Below are 22000 nucleotides of genomic sequence, written 5' to 3'. Positions count from 1 at the left end.
CATACAAAACACATTATTAATATATTTGTCACAATTGGCATTAATATTTTAAATTTGCTTTCCATTTGGGTCAAAATGATTAAAACAAGATTCTCTCTGGTACAGTTTAAAAATGGCATAAACCTACTGATATTTTCAGTATGAATGGCATACTTGCATATGAACTAAACTTCAGGTGAAGTAAATGTAATATGTGGCTACATGTGGCTTCAAATTTTCCATTTATAATACATGGTCCCAAATTATATACAGTCTTGTTAATCAACAGAAGTTTCAAATGCGCCTGGTGTGAATAGGTATGTCACAAAAAATAATCATAATGTGATTTTAGTATTGCATACTATTCAGTGGCTGGGTGCAGCATTTCCACTGATACTTTTGTTATGCAAACTGCTAGCAGGATTCAAGCTCTAATTTAACTAAATAAATCTAAACAAAAATGCTACAACTCTTCTTTCCAGAAATGGATAACACCATAGAAATTAAAACTTGGATTTTTGTTTAATTGCTTTTTTCTCTGTTTCACCTCCTGCCACACAAACCATATAGTGACTGCTCTTCTATCTGTGGTCATATTCCCATCTGTCAGGATAATTTTGCTGTCTCTTCCTGGAAAAGACAGAAGATGAACAAATCCTTTTGCCTTTTTTTTCACAGAGGAGTCATTATGACTCATTTAGGAGAATCTGAAAATAACAGTATCTGAGACCAAAAACGTTGGTGGTTACCTTGCAAGGCATGGGCTTTCTGAAGGGGATTTCAGCTTGAATCCAGACTCTTTGGGGAATTTCTGAGACAGACCAGATTTTTTCTTGAACAATATGGTTTTCTTCAAAGATATAAACAGCCAGGGAATCTCTCATTTTGAAAAAACCAAACAAAGCATAATAAAATCTCAGACAATATTGTAAGTTTTCTGGCAGAGTTGGACTATACAAGCGGCCAATATATCCAGGTTGCGATGTAAACTTTGTATTTGCCAGCAAATAGAAACCTGTAATGCAATGCAATGTTTAAATCATTTCAAGCAATTTACACCTCCTGGGATATTTCTAGGTATTTTATTGGACTTCCACTGGCATGCCTGCAAGCTAGGGCTGCTATATACTGTAAGACCATGTCTCTAAAGAGCTATTTCGTACAAAAATATCTTAAATAATCTTTCCAGGCTTGGATATTTTTAGTTGCTATTTTCCAGTTGTTACAGAGATTGATACGTTATCTTTACAGTAAAAGAAAACATTTTTTACCCAATTTTTAAGTCTAATTTTGTTCCAAAGCTATTTTACCCTAACTATAGTAATGATAATTAGGTAATTGGGTTACATATACAGATAATCATCCTCATCTTATGACCACAATTGAGCCCAACATTTTTGCTGCTAAGCAAAGCAATTAAGTGATCGTTGTCCCATTCCATGATCTTTTGCCACAATTGTTACACGAATCACTACAGTTATTATGTAGTCATTAACTGAATCTGGTTTCCCCCCATTGACTTTGCTTGTCGGAAGCTGGCTGAAAAGGTTACAAGCAGTGATCACATGTCTGGGGACAGTGCAGCTTTCATAAGTACATGATAGTTGCAAAGCGCCTAAATTTTTATCATGTGACCATGGAATGGTGGTTCAGTGCTTAAAGATGCTGAGCTTGTCAACTGAAGAGCTGACAGCCCAGATTCAAGACTCAAACTCCGCACAATGGAGTGAGCTCCTCATTACCTGTCCCCAGTTCAAAAGCATCCAAATGCAAGTAGATTAATAGGTACCACTATGGTGGGAAGGTAACAGTGTTACATGCGCCTTTGGCTATAATCATGCTGGCCACATGACTATGGAAATTGTCTTCTGACAACACTGGCTCCCTTAGCCAAGAAATGGAGATGAGCACGATGCCCCAGAATTTAGACTAAGAGGGAAACCTTTACCTTTTCACCATGGGGATGCATAATGGTCATAAGTGTGAAAACTATCATAAATCACTTTTTCCAGTGGCATTGTAACTTCAAACAGTCACTAAATAAATGACTGCTAGTCAAGGACTGCCTGTAATTTAATTTTCCTGCCTGGATTTTACAGTGAGCAGACCATTAAAAAACAAACACCCCCCCCCCCTTTTTTCGGAAATTCATTTTTAGATCTTCAGACATACTTATCACTTTTGCACAGAACTAGATATCAATATATGTATATGGGTCTGGCTGAACCTGTTTCATATAATACTGCTATGTCATTTATCATATTAATGCCTTGATCTGAAATGAAGCAATTCACCATAATTGTTCTTTTAATAGAAAAGCTATTTTGGAGGTGAACCAGAACATCGGACTTTGCAGTTTGGCCAGTAGCTCTTTGTCTAGTGAACTTTTACCTCAGGCTTATATCATTCCCTCCCCACCACTCCTTCCCTATTTGTTAGCATCTGATCACTGCTAGTAGGAGGGGGGAGCCCCATGTGTGAAAACTCTTTACACTGAGATCTTGTTTTAGAGAGTTCTGAAATAATACTTCATCTAAATTTATGTGAAGCTGGTACTAGGTGATCTAGGTTTCATAATGTTTGCACAGTTACATTTATCTCTTCATATGATCTGAAGTCACATACATATTCTTATACCAAAGCAGAATAACTGAATAAATCCCAGGATTCCCACTTCAAGTATTTTATTTAAGGCTCTTTCTTTGGGACTCTCATAACAAGATTTTTTTTCACATCCTGTAGTAGCTCACGCCTGTCAAGAAATTGCTGAAATGTCCTCAAAGCTTCAGGAGATTTGGATTGAATTCAGCATGTTGAAGAAGTTAATGTACCCACCCTATGTATCTTCCAATAAATATGTTTACTTACCTGTGCCAGTAGTGTGGTCACCCGGTCTATATGGATTAGGCTTCACTTTTATCCTGCTCCAACCAGAACCATCCTTGTAATCTTGATAAAAATGGCAAAAATTCTCCTCAAAAGTGCAACTTGCCTGTAAGGGACTGAAGGAAGTGGCTAAGGATAACAGATCAAATGGAAGAGCATTAAAACTGCATACTTGAAAGAGTAAGCTGATAAATACTAGCAAAATCAGTAAGAAGGAATCAATCTGTTTGTCCATTAATAGCAGTTATGGATAGTAACACTGAATAAAACATATCCAAAAGAGAATTAAGGATTCCACAGAACCAAAAGATTTCCTTCTACCCACATAGTCACACATAAATACAAGGCTACAAAAGGAAACGACTCAGATAATTCTATTTTCAGTTAAAGTAACTTGCATTCTCCAGTGGAAATAATTTGTATCAAATAAAAAGTTAGATAATAACTATGGAAGATGTACAATGAGTCTATAATCAGTATCTGTTATTACCTCAGTAATAATATTTCCACCAGTAATATTCAATTGTTTAGAAAAAGCAATTTTTAAAATGATACTTATCTTAACATATGCATGTGCTGCACAACTTGTTCATTTTTTATATACTTAACATTACTGAAATACATCTTTATTCATCATTTGTCAGATGCAAAGTATTTTAGTCATAATTTCTGAGATGAAAACACTATGAATTGTACATCTGTTTATACTGTAATGAGCTCCACTTCGTGAATTGTGTCATTTTGCTTTAAAAGATATACCTTTCTTCAATATCTTAATTCAATTTCAGTAAGAAGATGGGGCATACAAAGGTCCGTTAAACCTACGACAATCTAAGTATGTATACTGAAACAGAATTGTAGACTGCAAAGAAGACTACAACATACAGATGGCTAGAGATACAGTTTATGAGTAGCTATATCCATTCAAAAAAGTTCATCAATAATTTGTTCAGGTAATGCTTGTGTTGTGTGATTGTCCCTCATTATTTATAGGATGTTGTTTTCTTATGGATCTTTCCTATGTTTTTCACCAGTAATGGGGAAAATATGTGCATAACATCTTTTTATTGATAAAGTCCTGTATGTGGGCAGAACTCCTTTTACTCAATAACAATTGATGTCCTAGTGTTTAGCTGTCTTTTTGTCTATCTTGTATGCTACCCATATTGCCTAAATCGACTATATCGTAAGAGGGATATTATCAATGCTTGTTGATGTTGAACATATATTGGGTTGTCTTAATGTGTAAAAGCAATTAAATTACTATTTGACAAAGAAAAATGCGTATTATGCAACATATTCATGTTCATTTAAAATATAAATTTAAGGTGGGAAACCTGTACCTGTTTGATTGCTACAGAAAACTGGGGAGAAAGAAATGTCATCAAGAGCCAGATATCCTCCTTTGGCACTGCTAAAAGCAACTTCAAAAATAACCTGCAAAAATATCCATAGTTAGACTATTATTATAAAAAAATGTTATTTTGGTGATCACATATTTTGAAGAAGCAAATTCAATCATTCCCAGCTAACCCTTATTTATATACATAGGAAAAAGCCTGAAGTCATATTTTTCTCAAATCATTAATTGTTTATGACTCAAATAATTTAATTAAAATGAAAATAATATCAAGGGGAGAAAAAAGAATTAAAAACATGTATATGTGTATGTGATTAAAGTTACAATCTCGCACTCACTTACCTAGGAGCATATGACTGTAACTTTAACATCATATTATAAGGGGGAAACTTTATGATATCTCTGCTGTTACTCGTCCTTATCCCAGAAACTTGGGATGTGCAGAAACAAACTCAAATTTACAACCCTTATTGTTCACTTGCTAAACTCATACATTCATGTTGTTAGAACTATCTATTTTCCACTATCTACAAATAAGAAGTAGTGACTGGCAACACGTATTTGTATTTGTCAAAGAAATGTGCACTGCCTCACATGCCATTTTCCTACATCTTTTTTACATCTTTTTTAAAGTGCCATCTTATAAGAATCCTCAAAGGAGTATAATTAAAGGAAATAATTTATAATGAGAAAAATCATTACTCCATGTCGTTCTTAAAATAAATAAAATAATGTTAACCCCCTACTATATTAAAAGGACGCTCTAGTTTAGTATAACGTTACAAATTCTATACATAGTCCTAGATTTATGTCCATTTGTTCAGCAACCCAGGGCCTTTCCCACTCTTCAGGGGAATCTTGCTTAACGGCAGCAACAACTTATGACCATAATTCTGAGTTCAATTGTGGCCAGAAGTCAAGAACTAGCTGTAATATGCAAAGATACAGGCCTGTTATTTTTATACCCTTACCTCCATTGGATATGGGGCACTGAAGTCAACTTCACCTAACAGCCAATCATTACTCGTTGGTCTATCTGCTTTCCAAAGCTCCTCATAAAAGCCATTTACATCTCTTGTATAAATAGTAAAAACAATGCCACTTTCCTGCTGTACTTGATAATAAAAAGATAAACAGCCTGACATTGGAGTTAGTGTCTTAGGTGAAACCAGTTGAGCTACTTCCTGAAAGTGCTTGACGTAGAGAGAATCCACATACATGTAATGACCTACAGGAGAAAATAGCATAATTGAACATTGTTTTAGAAAATGTTGTACAAAGACATGATAACAATGAGCTCCTCAGAAGCAATATTCTCAGAATATTTGCTCCTCTGATTTAATATGTTAGAATCAGTGTGTCTGCAACTCTCAGCACTTGGATTATCAACTTTACTCTGGTTGCTTGATATGAACATATCACAATTAAAATGTATCCTTTTTGGCTTATGTGATAAGAACTGGCATACTCAAAGAGAGGAAAAGATTTTAATCAATAAATGTAGAGTTTTGAAATTAGAGTATCTAAATGTTTTAGCCAAAGCTATACAGTATGTTCCCAAAAAAGTGGTAGCAAAAAAAGTTTACTGATATACAGATAACAGATAATCAGAGTTGGAAGGGACCTTGGTTGGACCATCTAGTCCAACCCCCCCACCCAAGTGGGAGTCCCTACACCATTTCTGACAGATGGCAGTCCAATCTCTTCTTGAAAGTCTCAAGTGATGGCACTCCCACAACTTCCAAGGGCAAACTGTTCCATTGGTTGATTGTTCTCACTGTCAGAAAGTTTCTCCTCATTTCCAGGTTAATTTCTTCTTATTTCCAGGTTAAATATTAAATATATACAATATAACATTAAGGGATATCTCAGTCAGTTATATAAGGTTTAATCCTAAATAAATGAATATAATAACCTAGTAAACCTAAATTTATTATAATTACATGAAACACATGCAGATTTAGATGCATATATTAATTCTAATGTTTTAGTGGTGCCAAATCAGTACTGGAACTGCATGTCAGATATCTTTCAAATTGCAGCATATGTAACAGACTCCTTCCATAGTTTGCATCTCAAGCAGAGAAAAATTCCAAAAAAACAGTCAGCCTGACATGAAGAGGAGAAAAAGATCAAAGTATACATATTAAAAAGGAGTATGACAGAATACTAAGAAGATGACGCTTCATTGTTTTTGTGTTGGTTTGCGAGGTTTGATGCCAAGCAGAAGTTCCACAATAGTAACAAAAGCTAATGTTTTTAAACCACTAGCTTCGCTTATTAGTCTTTTCCCATTTGGATTATGAAAAATTATTGGCTTGACATCTGATACCACTTTTATGGTTCTGGCAAATTTCTGATTTCCCACGAACTCCCAGCACAGATTTTATGTTTACTGTAATTTGTTCAGTACATCTTTGTTATCCTCTTTTAGAACTAGCAATCAGCCTAAAGTCTAAGCAAAATTATATGGGACAATATATATGCTAACCCTTATTTAAAGTTAACCCAAAGACTATTTAGAAATTTCTGGATGCCGAATATGCAAAACTAAAAAAAAGTATACTAATGACCATAAAAACTGCAACTTTATGTAAGTAATATGTCTTTTTTAAAAATAGGTCATCTTATTTTATTTATTTATTTTTATTTATTTGATTTCTGTAGCTGCTCATCTCAGCAAACAACTCTAGATAGCTCAAATTCAGAAATACACATTGCAATTAAAAATCTTAAAAACAGTAAAAAAGTTAAAACATTAAAACATCTAATCTGAGTAAATATATAAAGCAAGATATCTGGCCTGAACAATATGTAGCACCCCAAGGCCATTCTAATCTCCAGAGTGAGAATATTCCACAGAATAGGAACTGCTGCAGATAAAGTTTGTCTTCTAGTCCCTGTCACCCAACATTTTTTGTCTGATGGGATCTGTAGCATGACCATCCTATTTGATCTAATTGGATGGGTAGAAACTCTTGGAAAAAGGTGATCCCTCAAGCACCCTGTTCCCAAGCCATGTAGGGCTTTATATCAGTACCTTGAATTGCATCTGGAAACATAATGGTAAACCACTACAGTTCATGTAGGAGTGGCATTACATGTGTCATATACCTGTCACTAGTTATTACCCGTGTGACTGCATTCTGCACCAGTTGAAATTTCTAAATGGTCTTGAAGAGCAGCCCCAGTGTAGAGGCTGTTACTTTAGTCAAATCTGGAGATTACAAGGGTATGAGTTACTAGGAGCAAGGCTTCCTGATCCAGGTGTGGATGCAACTGGCACGCCAACTGAAGGTGTACAAAGGCTGTCCTGACTACAGCTGCCACCTGCTCTTCAAGCAGAAGATGTGAGTCCAGGAGGACCCCCCAAATTCCACATTGGGTCTGTTTGAGGCAGGACTCCCCCATTAAGAACCAAAGATGGAAGATCCTTGTCTCTAGGGGATTCAAATATTCACGATCACTCTGTCTTGCAAGGGTTGAGTCGGAGTCTGCTTTGCCTCATCTAGTCCCCAACAGTCCTGGAATAGGACATCCAGGGCATCACTCAAGAGGATTGGGGTAGAGTATAGTGCTGGGTATCATCCACATACTGATATCTCAACTCAAACCAACAGATCATCTCACCCAGCAGCCTTGTGTAAATGTTAAATAGAAGGAGAGGGAACCCAAAAGTAACCCACAAAGTAAGGGCCATCGGCTAGATCTCTCTCCCTTCTATCAACACTGACTGGAACTGGCCCTATAAGGAGAACCAACGCAGTATAGTGATGCCTACCACCAGTTCCCAGAGCTGGTCCAGGTATTGAATATTGCTGAGGTTAAGAAGAGACAGGATGGATGCACTACCTCCATCCCGCTTCCGCCAGGGTCAACCATGCGTGCTATCAATGCCATCTCAATCCCAAACTATGGCCTGAACCCTGACTGAAAGGGGTCTAGAATAATCTGCTTTATCCAGGGTTCTCTTCAGCTGCCATGCAACCCCTCTCTCCATCACCTTCCGTAGAAATGGGAAGTTGGAAACTGGATGGAAACTGTCCAGGCTATCTAGGTCAGGCAATGGTCCTTTAAGGAGAGGGCACATTACTATCTTTTTAAGAACTGGTGGGACCTAATAATTTACCTGCAGTGTAATAGTTTATCTGTTCTAGTTTCACAAAACAAGCTTCTTTTAAATCTCCTTACTTTCACATATTTCTAGTTTTAAGGAATCCATCACAATATCAATTGGTACCCCTTTCATTTGTTGATGTAACTGAAAAGTCCATGCCTGTCATTATTATTTGTTAACGAGTACAGGTAGTCCTTGACTTATGACCACAATTGAGTCCAAAAGTTTTGAGTTTTCCTCATTTTATGACCTTTTTTGCCACAGTTAAATGAATCACTGCAGTTTTTAGGTTAGTAACAAGGTTGGTAAATAAATTTGGCTTCCCCATTGACTTTGCTTGTCAAAATATCCCAATAGGTGATCACATGACCCCGGGACACTGCAACTATCATAAATGAAGAGTCAATTGCCAAGTGTCTGAATTCTGATCATGTAGCTGCAACAGTCATGAGTGTGAAAAATTGTCACTTTTTCAGTGCCATTATAACTTTAAACAGTCAATAAATTAATGGTTGCAAATTGAGGACTTTCAATTTGCTGTAGTGTATATCGCAGAAAATTATCTTCATGCACCAGCATCTTAGGGAGGTGCTAGAGAGCATGAACTGGTGCCAGGTACATTGTGACATGAAGAATCACAACACCCAAAGGAGAAAGGTCACATTGCTTTTGTGGTTTTAAAGGAAGCAGCAAATTTTTGTAGATTCTGCTAAATTAATTCATTTTAAAAATTACATTTGTTTATAGAAACGGAACCAGGCTTCAGTTATGGAAATAAAATATACTTTTCTCTTTGTTTCAGAGATAAAACTCCACTGTATTAGTGTGAAAAGCTATCTAAGACTTTTGAGGTACAATTCTCATAAGAAATGTTTTAATATTAAGGTTCCAAAGCTTATAGATTTAGATACCCAGCAACACAGTATAATATATTACTAAATGGAATCTATTCAGATTGGGGGGGGGGGGACTATTAATTGCCAAAACAATCCACTTTGCTTTAATGAGATCTTAACTATAGAAGCTACAATTTATCTGCCAATTATGTTTGTCTATTTGATCCTTTGAAAATATTTCAGAAGTTGTGAATACTTCATATTTGACTTTTCTATATTAGACCATCAGAAGACAATTCAGAATGATTCCCTCATCTATACTGATATCATTTAGTGACCTATTCTTAATAAAGTAATTTCAGTAATGCAGAAATATATAAATGCATTTCTACAGGTTTTTTACTGACCCTTTCTCCTTCACTAGCTTGGCTCTTATGAATTCTTATTAATATACTTATACTAAAATGGTAAAAACATTTTGCTTGTTTTAAAAATGTTCCCAAATTCTATGGTACACAGTGGGTCCTGGCCTTTCCAATTTTCCAGAAATAAAAAACAATGTAATCAGAGATGAACTATCTTTTTTATCAAAAGACTACATGGAATGAGCAATGTCTGCTGAATGAGCAAAATTAATTTTTGCCTTCCACAGCTGCTCTATTTTTAAAGCTAAATGCATCTGTTGCACTCAGCTTTTCCAGTGGACAAATATAACACATTGTGGTTTAACATCTTCTCAAAGGTCTCTAATTTAAAAGTTTAAGAACTCAACTCATCCAATTTGCAAAAAAATAAATAAATCCAAACCCTAAATTGGATTTTTACCAGAAATATAATTTCTTTGTTATTCAAAAGTTTTCTTTCATTCCTTTCCTAAGCATTTGTTCCTACTCTGGGACATTCTTTCATTAGAAAATCTCCATGGAGATCTATGTTTTCCAATTTAGTTGTAGTCGACTGTCCTTGAATATTACAAGATTTGAAGAAGTTGTTTTGCAGATTACTTTTATGTGGGTTTTATCAGTTTATTTCAATCATAATTGTGATCTTCGTATAATGCCGAAAAACTCTTATGATGAAAACATACATTGTTTTAGTACTTCTAAGAAGAAACCAAATGAATTAGATGTATTTTAATTCTCTGAAAAGAATTATTTCTATTGTTTCTTCCTTTTATTATATGTTTTATTATCTTATAAACAGATATGGATGTGTCCTTCATGGAAAGGGATCCCCTGAAAGCTCCCATTAAAAAGGGGGAAGGGAGGAAAGGAATATACTTTTTAATTATTTTTCTTTGGTAGCCCCTCCAGAAAGAGGGGGGTGAAGACTGGAAAAGCATACAGCAAATGAACTTAGAAGCACATTCCAACCTTATTTTTAAAAAGATTGTAGCTAAGCTAGTGGAGCTTTTGCCCTCAAAAAACTTTATTTGGAGAATGTGATGGATGACACTTAGCCCATGTACGTGTTTAATTGGAGAAACTGATTTATGGCACACCCAGGAGAGAAGGGGGAAGCAGGGTCACACATGACTGTAATTACATGTCAACTCATAAAATATTTCTATAGTCTTTTTAGAGTTGCCAACAGAAAGGGAGGGGGGAGCAGTGCAGCAGCTTGCAAAACCAAAACTGCATTCCACAAATGTTTTCAAAGATAGTAACTAGTTGACTAAGTTTCTGCCACGCAAAATTCTAACTGGAGAGCATGATTGATGACTCTTGGCTATGGATGTGTTCCATTGGAGAATATGAATTATGATACACCTGGGGGTAGAGGGAAAAACCAGGGTCAAGGGTGACAATGAATAATGTGTTTCAGAGTCGGCTACACCCAAGCAGTGATGGCATGTTAACTCCCAATAAATCCTCTTTAAGTTTTGGAAGTTTGGCTCGAGACTCATGATTTAAATGGGGGTAACTGCCGGAATCCTGACAAAATTGGCTTCATACAGTTCATGCCAGTATGTCACTCCTAATGAATCTGTTGAAGTTTTTTGAAGTTTGACTTAAGGCTCATGATTTAATTAGGGCGATCACTGGAATCCTGATAGCTCAATCTTCTCCAGAAGATATTCTAATGCTTCAACATAGCATCTGACCATAGTTCTGGGAGATGCATGAATTCATGAATATATTTTTTCTCTTCCAGCATTGGAAAATTATTCAAAGAAAGTTTGAGCAAAGACCTCAGACCTATTTGCTTAACTCACATCTCACCAAACAAGGAACCTTTCCCAGCAGATGACAATTCTATTTTAAAGTTTTTTTTAAAAAAATGGTTTAATTGGGTCACTCGAAAAAATTGAATCAAACTTAGCTTTTGAAAAACTTACATCTCTGATATTTAGATTGGATAAAGAAAATTATGTGATACAAAAAGAAAAAAATCTAACTGATTTCCACAGGATTCAAAAAGATAATTCAAATGTGTTTATGCCAGGATAGATGAGCTTCACATTTGAACAATTAAAAAAAATTCAATAAACATAGGTTTAAATAAATTATATAATACTCTGAGTAATATGCTTAGAGAATGTAGTTACTTTAAGATAACAAGGTAAATTATTTACTTTTTTAATAACCTGGATATTCAAGAGCTGGTATGAAGTTTTATTAATTTCTTTCTCTAGGTTTTCTATGTGAGCATAGCTGAGAAAACTATACAGAAATTATTTTTGGAACAATGCCTGGATTTAATTTAATAAATAATTCACACCATACAAATGTAAACTGAATACCATAAATGAAATATAAAAGCAAGCCTGAAAGCACTTAGTGCAAAAATGTAGGTCATAATTTGTTTTGACCAAAACATGGTTAAACTTTACATGGGAGAACAATTATGAAAAGCTGAACCTTTGTGTTTTCTGACTCCCTGCCTCCCCCAACACACACAAAGAATGCCCCATTTATGTCAAAATTGCCATTACCAAATTCTATTTACAATTCTTCCTCCAATCTATTTTTAAAACATGCATATTTAAAACTACATGATTATAAAAGATTCATTCATGGTGCTATTGTATTCTAATGAGAGAACTTGGAACACAGAATTGAGAACACAAATGAGAAAATTTGGAATTATTTGTAATTAAAAGTTACAAATACCTTCGATCTTGCTGTCTTTCAAAATAAATAAGTCTTTCTTGCTTACCAAATTCATTCCTAAAGGTATGATCTTTTGGAAGGATAGACTGTGAATTTCCTATGTTTCCACCACCAACAAACCAATTAACATTCGGATTCCAGCGGTTCATAAAACCACAAAGATGATTTTCTTCAAAATCACATTCTGCAGTTGAAAAAAATATCAAAGCACATAAATATCTGTGGTTTGGTACCCATGACTATCTATTTAGTCAGCTACAGTCAGTTCAAATTTCTGTTTAAAATGTACTGTCAATGTTCAGAATAATATAAGCTTTAATCCTATGTGTTACCATCATCATGCAGCGAGCCATTCAACAGAACAAGAAAGGGAAGTGTAAAGCAGGAATTGGTGAACTTTTATATCTTAAATCAAGAGTCTCTAATCCCCAGGCCAGAGACAAGCACCAGTCAGTGGCCCACCAGGAACTGGGCACAGAAGTGAGTGAAGCCCAGGGATGGGATTCAAATTTTTTAACAACTGGTTCTGTGGGCGTAGCTTAGTTGGTGGGTGTGGCTTGGTGGTCATGTTATTGGCTGGGCATGGCCAACTCAATATCACTCACATCGAGGCACGCATCTCCTCGCCTAGCCTCTCATGACTGTAGGGATGCTGCAACAGTTGTAAATGTGAAAAATGGTCATAAATCACTTTTTTCAGTGCCACTGTAACTTTGAATGGTCACTCCACACAAGCAAATTACCAGCAAAGGAGAGAAAAAAACTCCAGAGAAGTCTAGTCCTGCCAAGAATGTAATAAAGGTTAATGGAGAGGCAGTTTCTATAAGCAACACCAGAATGTTTCCTTCCTGCCTTCCTTATGGGATTAGGCCAGTAATTTCTTCTAACAACCGGTTCTCCGAACTGCTTAGAATGTTAACAACCGGTTCTAGCGAATAGAACCTCACCCCTGGTGAAGCCCCATCTGTGCACATGCGGGATCCAGGCAGCATGTGAAACCACACCCCTCCATAAAGTCTATGGCTTCCAGAAATTAGAATTAAAATTCAATACTTGTGGAATGTCCTTGACTGGAATATCATCACTCTGAATCTCTAAGTCAAGCAGAAGTGGCTGCAGAATGATATCCCAAGAATATTCTCCAACACCTGAGTGCATGTAGCCTGTCTTTGAATCTTTCTGACGACCAATAATGTCCTACAGAACTCTGGGTTTTCCTTGGCTAGTCCTCATAGCCTTACATTCAATGACACAGAAGATATTAACAACTATACAAAATATGTTATACAGAACCTAAAAAGCACATTTCAGTGTTAATTCATTTTAATCTATGAATAGCTGCACACCAGTGGTGAGGCAACATATTCTTTTTCATAGCTGCCTTTTCTGACTGAGCAATAAAGATTTCTAAAGATTTGGAAACCTGGGCAGCATATTATAATTAGTCTATTATAATTATTCAAAAATACACCACTTGTCAGGTTAGAATTAATAAAATATAATATTTCAATATAATATTAAATTTCTCTTAACGAATACTCTTATGATAATAGATTCCCAATTAAATATTACATTCTCATATACTTATAGACAATTATTAAAATAGCTACTTACCTATACAGTAGCCAGTTGAAATTTTGATTTCAAAAATTGCTATGCTGGCAAAAGTTTCTGTTCCCAGTACACCTTCCAGTACAATCTGTAAAACAAGCATAAAAATAGAGTGAGAGTAAGCACTGTGTTTCAATAAACTGGTTTTAGAAAATAAATAGCTTAAATAACACTGGTCTACAAGGAGAAGCCTCGGAAATGAAAGTTGCTTGATTTTATCAGAATTGGGGTCACTAATAAAGGAAAATTAAGTCCTGAGTATTAATTGGCTCCAGGTTCCAAGATACAGCTTCAGGTCAAAACTGCATCAAAATAATTCAAAATTATGAGGGGGATGTACAATTATATTCCATAACTTTTCTGTAAAATGTGATGGGAATGGGAATGGTGCCACACAAATCATTATAAATATATGTTTTTATTGATACCAATAACTTTCCATTCATTTATTGGTTTTTTCATGTAACATTTTCATATTTTTTGTATGAAAAACTGACAAGCTCCAATATCAGATTAAATGACAAGGTTCCATCTTTTTGGTGAATTGCAGTAGAATCATCCCTGGGGAGATTCCAGCAGTAATCGGCAAGCAAGGATGGACACCATTTCCTTTGGTATCTTTTCTACATGCCTGCAATATCCTGGTAGAATCTCTCCCCATGTTCATCACTCACTGCCCCACAGTTCAAAGGGAAATAGTATAAATGCAAGTGTAAGAAGTGAATTTTCAGTGACATGTTTGCATCAAGTGCTTTATAGGACCTAAGCAAATTTTCCACTTGTTTTTCATAATCGTCTGCCTTGCTGTTCTCAAAGTGAAGATAAATTTATACACTTCCATGTGGTACCCTTTTCATTGTTCTACTGTACTTTGTCAAGAAAGGCATTATGATCGTAAGACACTTCCCTCCCTTGTAGGCAAATATACTCACCTGTGTGTAAATCTTTATTCTGAAATATCTTGAAAACTTTAGCCAACCAGCACCTTTATCACCTTTCTAATTAATCTAATCAAAATATGTCAAATTAACACATTTTATCTCTAAGGTCAATAATTTCCCAAAATTTGGAGATCAGTGTAATTGTGCCACAAACCACTGGATTTGGATTACCTTTCTCTTACCTTTCTTACAATAGCCTCTAGAATATCAGTTTGAGCATCAGTCTTTCAGAGCAGTGCTTAATATCTAAGTTCGTAGAAAATATCTCTAAACATATGTTCAGATTGAGTGAAAAAAAGTGGTTATGCCTACTTCGTTATATGGAAGTAAGAGTATGTCAGGAACAATACATGATGCATTGGAATGGGTTATGAAATACATGCAATAATAGAAAATAGATAGAATCATGAATATATGGTTGCTGAATGAATGTGGACTGAGTATAAAACTGAACACCCAATACAAAAGAAGCTTGTTGACAAGTGTTGTGGTTCGCTGGCAGCCTGTGCAGATGGCAGTGGAATTGTACGGTGGGGAAGAAAGGGGAGCAGTCAGGGAGTCTGGAGAGGACTCGGATGAGGGTCCTGCAGCCAATGCAGAGATGGAGCCAGGACCATCTGGGAGTGGGATGCTGACTCCGGAGCCTCCTGAGTCTCACAGAAGCGAGGCCGAGGAACAAGGGGAGCCTGTTCCCAGTGCACGTGTGTGCAGAGCTGCTAGAAGGCAAGAGCAGCTGAGACAAAAGGGGCAGTAAGACTTGGAGGTGATTGCCCCTCCCATAAGGTATAAAGGACAGGCAAAGGTGATGAAACCTTTGTAGGAAGCAAAGTCATTCATTCTGTTCGGATTTATCCTTGAAGCTCTGTGTGGACTTTGTACTTCGGTTGGTTTTTTATAATGCATTTGAGACTCTAGTTGTTGGCAGCAATTCAAAAGTAAAAAAGGTGGGTGCTTATCTTGAAGGACTGTTTGGGATTTATTACTGGCTGGGAATGAAAATAATTCCCATCATTGAAATAAAACAAGAGTTGTTTTATCTAAGCGTGTGCTTAATTACGGTCTCGGGAAGCCTTGGTCAGAACAACAAGATTTGGTCAAATATAGATTCTTTTTCATTTCCTGCACATGCAGGGTCGGCTCCCCCTCTCCCCACCTCCAATCAACTGACCATTGATCCATTGGTTATCAGTAGGAAATGACCAGTTTCTTGCTGGAGCCTGATGCCATGGGCGTCAGAAAATGATTGGCCCAAAGTCATGAGTCAGCTTTCATGTCTAAGGTGGGACTAAAACACAGTCTCCTGGTTTCTAGTCTGATGCCTTAATCACACCAAACTGGCTCTCCCTATGAAAACTAAGAAAGTAATGACTGGTGAAATTAATGAAATATTCAAATAAAGATGAAAAGTTTATAAATATTTTTAGATGTATGAACAAAAATTTAAATATTTTTAGATGTATAAAGTATTATAAGGATGCAGGGGAAGCAAAGATGATTTGTAAAGACAGCAAGGTTTTAAATATAATGTATAGTGTCTGGATTTGGTGCAAATCAAACATGCTTGTTATATTTGCTTTTCCCTTATCTTAATCTTTTCATTATCTGCCCCCCCCACTTTTAATAACATTGCTGTTTTTAAATTTAATAACATTACTGTTTTCAAAAGGGTGATAGATTTGTATGCATGTCTGTTCACAAAACTATATGAAGAAAGATCAAAGTGAAAATGAACATTGTACTCTAGAGAATAAACAATTTTCCATTATTTTTTTCTTTAAAGATTACTACAATTATCTGGTTTTGCTAAGAAAAGTCTAAAATATAGAGCAATTATCTTTTCTGACATGTTTTGTGGTACAATCAATCCATAAAGACAGCAGGTTTGCCTCTGATTTACATATTAATTAGAACATCTGATATGTTATCAAAGTGGATGTTTGGATATTCAGTATCCCTTCACAAATAATAAAAATTGTTCCAAATATTTATGTTTCATAAGAAAAGAGATAAACATATATGAAAAGTTCTAGTTATTTCCATTTATCTACAGTTGTGTGTATGTGTGTGTATGTGTGTAAACGAATGCAAGTACTTGTTTCAGATGCTTACCTTGAATTTGTCTGTCCTATTTTTTACATCTACACTGGCTATGAGCCAGCTCTCTGAATGTTCTGTGGTTGTCCAAAGCAAATGATCAAGGCTTTCACCTTCCACTCTTATATACAGATTTAAGATAATAGAATCTAGTGGTAATTCTGAAGCTGATGCAATCTGATATATAAGCCGAACACAACTCCACTCTCCTGTGTATAGTTCAGGGCTGAGCAATACAGCTGTGTCACCACTTGTTCCTTGTGAGGTATCCACAGAAATGTAATGACCTGAAAATGTACAATGATTAGATTTGAATAAGAAAACATGCCTTACTGATACTTAGCACTCTTAAATGCAATCAACCTCACCCAACATGGCCACTAACTAAACTGAAGGGAAATTGCCTCTTGTGCTTTTGGTTCAAATGAAGGATGTGTAGAAATCCAAAATATCTGAAAATTATCATATTGCAGAAGGGTTGATGATTAAAATATACTTTGCTGTACCTTTCCCTTCTCTGTAAAACTAAATAGATTTACAAGCTGCTTTTTAATTTATTATTATTTAAAATAATTAAGATTTAAAGAAGTAATAATATTTTTAATATATGTTTTTCATAAACAACCTGAATCATTAAAATTGCTCATGCATTTATCATATAATATACTTAATTAAAGTTTCTCAATTTTTAAAAAATATTTTACAACTTTTGAATATATAATAATATTTAGGATTAGGTTTCACTGGACTAGGTACTGGGGATTTGTTTGCATAATATTGAACTAGTAAGGTTTTATTTTAATTCTGCAGTGCAAATTGGATTTTGACACTATTATCTTTTTTCATTATTTATTAAATATCAATGTATACATGACATGAAGTATCTCCTGACTGCCATGATTTAATTATAATGGCAAATAATAAATTCTTGGTCTCCAGACCAAACCTTTTCAAAGCAGTACCCAATAAACTTAAAACCCCCAAAAGATGAAAATAATAACATGAAAGGTGCACAAATGTGTAATTGCCTCTCAAATAGCATTACCCAGCCCAATATAACTATAACATCCCAGCATTTTTTTTGTTTCTACAAAATGTAGGCAGATCATAGAAATGTGTGCCCCTGTCTTTACTTTGTATTGTGCTTTAAGATGTCCTTGTGACATTATAGGTGTGTTGGTTGTGGGTGTGAACAAGCCTGTATGTCCGTATTTGCAAATATAAAAGAAGGATGCATAGGCTGACAGGAAACCTGAGACAGCTGTGTTTGGATGGAATTGAGACCCTAAAACAAAGATAATTAAGACATTGAAAGGATAACACCAATATATGAAGCAGTGTATCAACATTCAAGGAAGTCTGTTGTCAAGGGCAGAAAGGTATGTAGAAGTATATGGTATTTTTGGATTTCAATTTCTTTTTATTATTCATGCCTTCATTTCTTCGGCTTACTATTTCTTACTCTCCAAAAGGGAACATTTGATTGTTCTTTGTATACATATCTTATACGTATAGAAAGTATAATATATAAAAATTGTCATGCCAACTGTTATTCATGTCAACAAATTGTCAAATATATTGATTCCAAATAGTAATTAAAAATAGATTATGAAGAAAGCCATTTTACAAGTTCTTAAAACGTAATTAAATTATAGCTTACTTTCAATGGTCTTTCAAATAAAAAAAAAACTACTGCATCTATTTCTGGGAAAGCTACTGAGGGCAAACATTCTATTTGTTTGGAAAATAAATCACTGTGGTAATATAAATTTGCAAAAGTAAATCAAGATCAACTTTGAATCTGACCTGAAACAATTGGTATAAAACTGAAACAAACATCTTATGTAACTTTGGGGGAGTTTGTACTTTATACTGAAAATGCATGTTCATAACTTGTTTTTTTCCTGTGCATTGTATGCTCATTTGACTTGTTTTTAAAGATTCTTTAAATTAAAGCAAATAAATAGTGGGAAAACACTTGATTGAAGAAGTGGAAAAATTAGGAACATTAGTGGAGAAGTAATGACATAAATGTTGAAGTACCAAATTTTAAGAAATATTAAGTGTAGTAAAACTTCAAAGAAGGGGATTATAATAAACCTAAACCTATGATAAATAGGCTGCCATTGCACCAAAATCTAATGAGAAAAAAAGTTCAGGATGGATATGAGTTCCTAAAGGAGGTACCAGAAATAAAATTCCAAACAATTCCAGTGTGGAAAAAATTGACAATAGAAAGAGACAGCACTGTGGCTACGCAAAGGGAGGGAGAGGGAGGGGGAGATTCTTCATTTTGGCATTATTTTTGTAAAATAAATGATGACATGGTATAATACACCATGTTCTTGTTCATCCGAGGTTGTATTTATCTACTTCTAAGAACTGCTAAGGACCAATAATTAGTATTATGTCCTACACATAAAACCATACAACACAAAGAGGGTGTATTTTCTCTTTCATATGACTGTACATACATGCATGCATACATACATAATATATACATGTGAATTATTGTTTTAACACATTCTACACTTTTTAGAGTTATTTGAGATGACTTATACGTTGAACAAATAAACATAGAGAAAAACACATTTCTTCTTTAAAAGGGAAAATTACAGTCTAGGCAGTTTGGCAATAATACTGGAAAAAATGCAAATTATAAAAGTACATTTGAAAAAAATGTACTAATTATCACAAAGTCAGGATTGATTTGTCAAAAAACGATTTGCCAGACTAACTAACTCATTTTTTAAACTTCCCTTTTAGACTATATTAAGACTTCAACAATACATTTAACAAAGTTCTCTATACCATGTTGATGAGCAACCTGATGAAATGGGCACAGGATGACATGGCAATTAAATAGATACAATGCTGCCTGAAAATCATACTCTAAAAATGTCTATCAGAGATTCCTAATCAAATTGGAAGGAGATTAAACTCAACGCCACAAAGACGAGGTCCTGATTCTGTATTCTTCAAACACAGAAAGTTAGTGGTTAGGGCACCAGGAGCAGGAGACCATGAATTCAAGTCCTACCTTAGCCATAAAAGCCAGCTGAGTGACCTTGGACCAGTCACTCTCTGTCAGGCCAACCCACTTCACAGGGTTATTGTAGGAAAAATAGGAGGAGGAAGGTGTAGAAAGTGTATTGGATATGTTCATTGCCTTGGATTATTTGTAAAAATAATAAAGGTGGGATTTAAATAAATAAACAAAGAAATAAAAAAATATTATTAATGGCTTGGAAGAAAAAGAGAGGAAAATGTTTTTATCTTTGCAGCAGTGCTTTTGGGACCCACAGAGGACCACTAGGGGTGATAAATGGGTTTTATTATTTGCCATGCCACTATGGCGGCCATCTTGTGAAGAGCAAGGCTTTAGTTATTCTCTTTTTAAGAATTCACTCGCCACATATTGTCAAAATTCCAACTGTTCTCTCAATTACAAAATGTTGCCTATCTATCTCTGCATTTATATTTGATCTACTGTTAAAAATTAAATACCATTAATTATGTTTATGTTATGACAGCAGAAGAACTGTGAAAGACTAAGCTAAAGACGCGTTTACTTCAGCAGTTTTTCCCCCACAGTAGCCACAGACAGGATGCTCACAAACAGGATAAATGAGTAAATCATTCTGCCTACTCATGTTCTTCAAGAATTGGCATTTACTTCTGCTAGAGGAAGAAATTTATAACCAAAGAATTATCTCAATACTTTTAAAATAACAAGTTGGTGGCCATAATTATATTCTGTGGTAAGAAATTCTACTGTTCAACTTTACATTTTGTAGTATTCGTCTGTTTTGAATCCCCACCATTCAAGCTTAATTGGATGGTGCTGGACGGTAGTACTTAGTCAAACCAGCAAATTTCTCTGCCCATTTCCTCCACCTGCATGATAATCTCCTCTTACTTGCCTTTTTACCAAACTAAAATGGAAGCATTGGTATCTTTTCCTCATCTTTTCTTCAGCCTATGCACCTAACTAATCACTTTGGCTAATGTTTTTTGCATGTTACTCAGTTATGCAATATCCTTTTATTATGCAAGATCCTTCACATTTTCATACAGCCAGAGAAGTCTTGTGTCCGAGAAGGTGTCATAAAGTTATCTGAATAATGTTTGGCAAAATATTGAAACTTCAGAAATCTCCATATACCTACTAAAATATATTCATCAATACTAAAGTTTATATCATTACATGGTCCTTACTTAATATAAACTGATTTCTACTGAATCCTAATTCTGGAAGTTCTTAGTCATTTTATTAACAGTAGAGTTTCAAAATCTCCTCTTGTTTTCTGGCATATGTTTACTGGCTCTGCCATGATTTTTCATACTCAATTTCACATCAGAACAATTAAGATTATTTTTAGCTGAAGATAGAATGGATAAAATCAATTTTCTAAAGCATTTACTTACTTAAAGAAGTGAGTTTACAATAAAATAGTGAAAATATTTTTATAATCATGAAAATTGACTAAATGAATTTTCCATTTAAATTCCATTATTTTATGTAAACCAGCTTACACTCAATTACTTAAATCCAGTTAAGTCAGTTGATGAATGGCATTGTAAAATAAAGGGGTTACAAATAATAGCTGTTGTTCCATCATCATTATATTAATGAGAAAGTTTGAATTTATTTTGCAGGTGCATAATTTCTCTTAAGTGAAATGCGTACGTTTTTTAAGTGGAAAGTGTTGAAGAAAATAAAAGTTACAATTTGTTAGTTGATATAGTTAACATTTACTTTATCTTAAGTGTTAAGTCAGAATTGTTATGATAGTAAATTCTATTTTAAAAAGGACCTTTTGTTACAATTGTCTTATATGGTCATGACGAGAAGAGTAAGAGTACTTATGGTTAGCAATTATGTAAAAGTGATCTGTTTTCAAAGCTTTTTTTCCTAACTGCTCATTCATCATTTTGCATATGTTTGTATGTGGGTGGCAGAATGTCTAATGTTACCATTTTCAGACACCAGATTTATAAAATGCCTGAGGTCTTTCCTTTCTAACACTGTTTTTGAGGAGTTTTGTTCACTTGTCCCTGGG

The 22000-nt window shown here is 34.9% G+C and overlaps 1 protein-coding gene across 2 annotated transcripts in view; it reads right to left on the bottom strand.

Moving 5' to 3' along the window:
- Positions 1-22000, bottom strand: part of MAMDC2 (MAM domain containing 2) — a 47424-nt gene that overhangs the window by 8183 nt on the left and 17241 nt on the right. For both annotated transcript variants that reach the window (XR_015742180.1, XM_026703787.2), the window contains exons 3-9: positions 16953-17224; positions 13906-13990; positions 12338-12475; positions 5197-5453; positions 4209-4302; positions 2848-2994; positions 729-994 (exon numbers count right to left, since the gene is read on the bottom strand). Coding sequence is in view for 1 of the 2 variants with exons in the window: in XM_026703787.2 (XP_026559572.1) it covers positions 729-994; positions 2848-2994; positions 4209-4302; positions 5197-5453; positions 12338-12475; positions 13906-13990; positions 16953-17224 (1259 nt within the window). In the remaining variant the exon portion in view is untranslated. The remainder of the gene's footprint in view (positions 1-728; positions 995-2847; positions 2995-4208; positions 4303-5196; positions 5454-12337; positions 12476-13905; positions 13991-16952; positions 17225-22000) is intronic.

Source organism: Pseudonaja textilis, chromosome 2 (genome assembly GCF_049901715.1).
Source record: "Pseudonaja textilis isolate UNSWEBS1 chromosome 2, rPseTex1.2, whole genome shotgun sequence".
Taxonomy (NCBI): domain Eukaryota; kingdom Metazoa; phylum Chordata; class Lepidosauria; order Squamata; family Elapidae; genus Pseudonaja; species Pseudonaja textilis.
The sequence above is the reverse complement of the archived record's forward strand: the minus strand, read 5'-3'. Positions and strand labels throughout refer to the sequence as shown.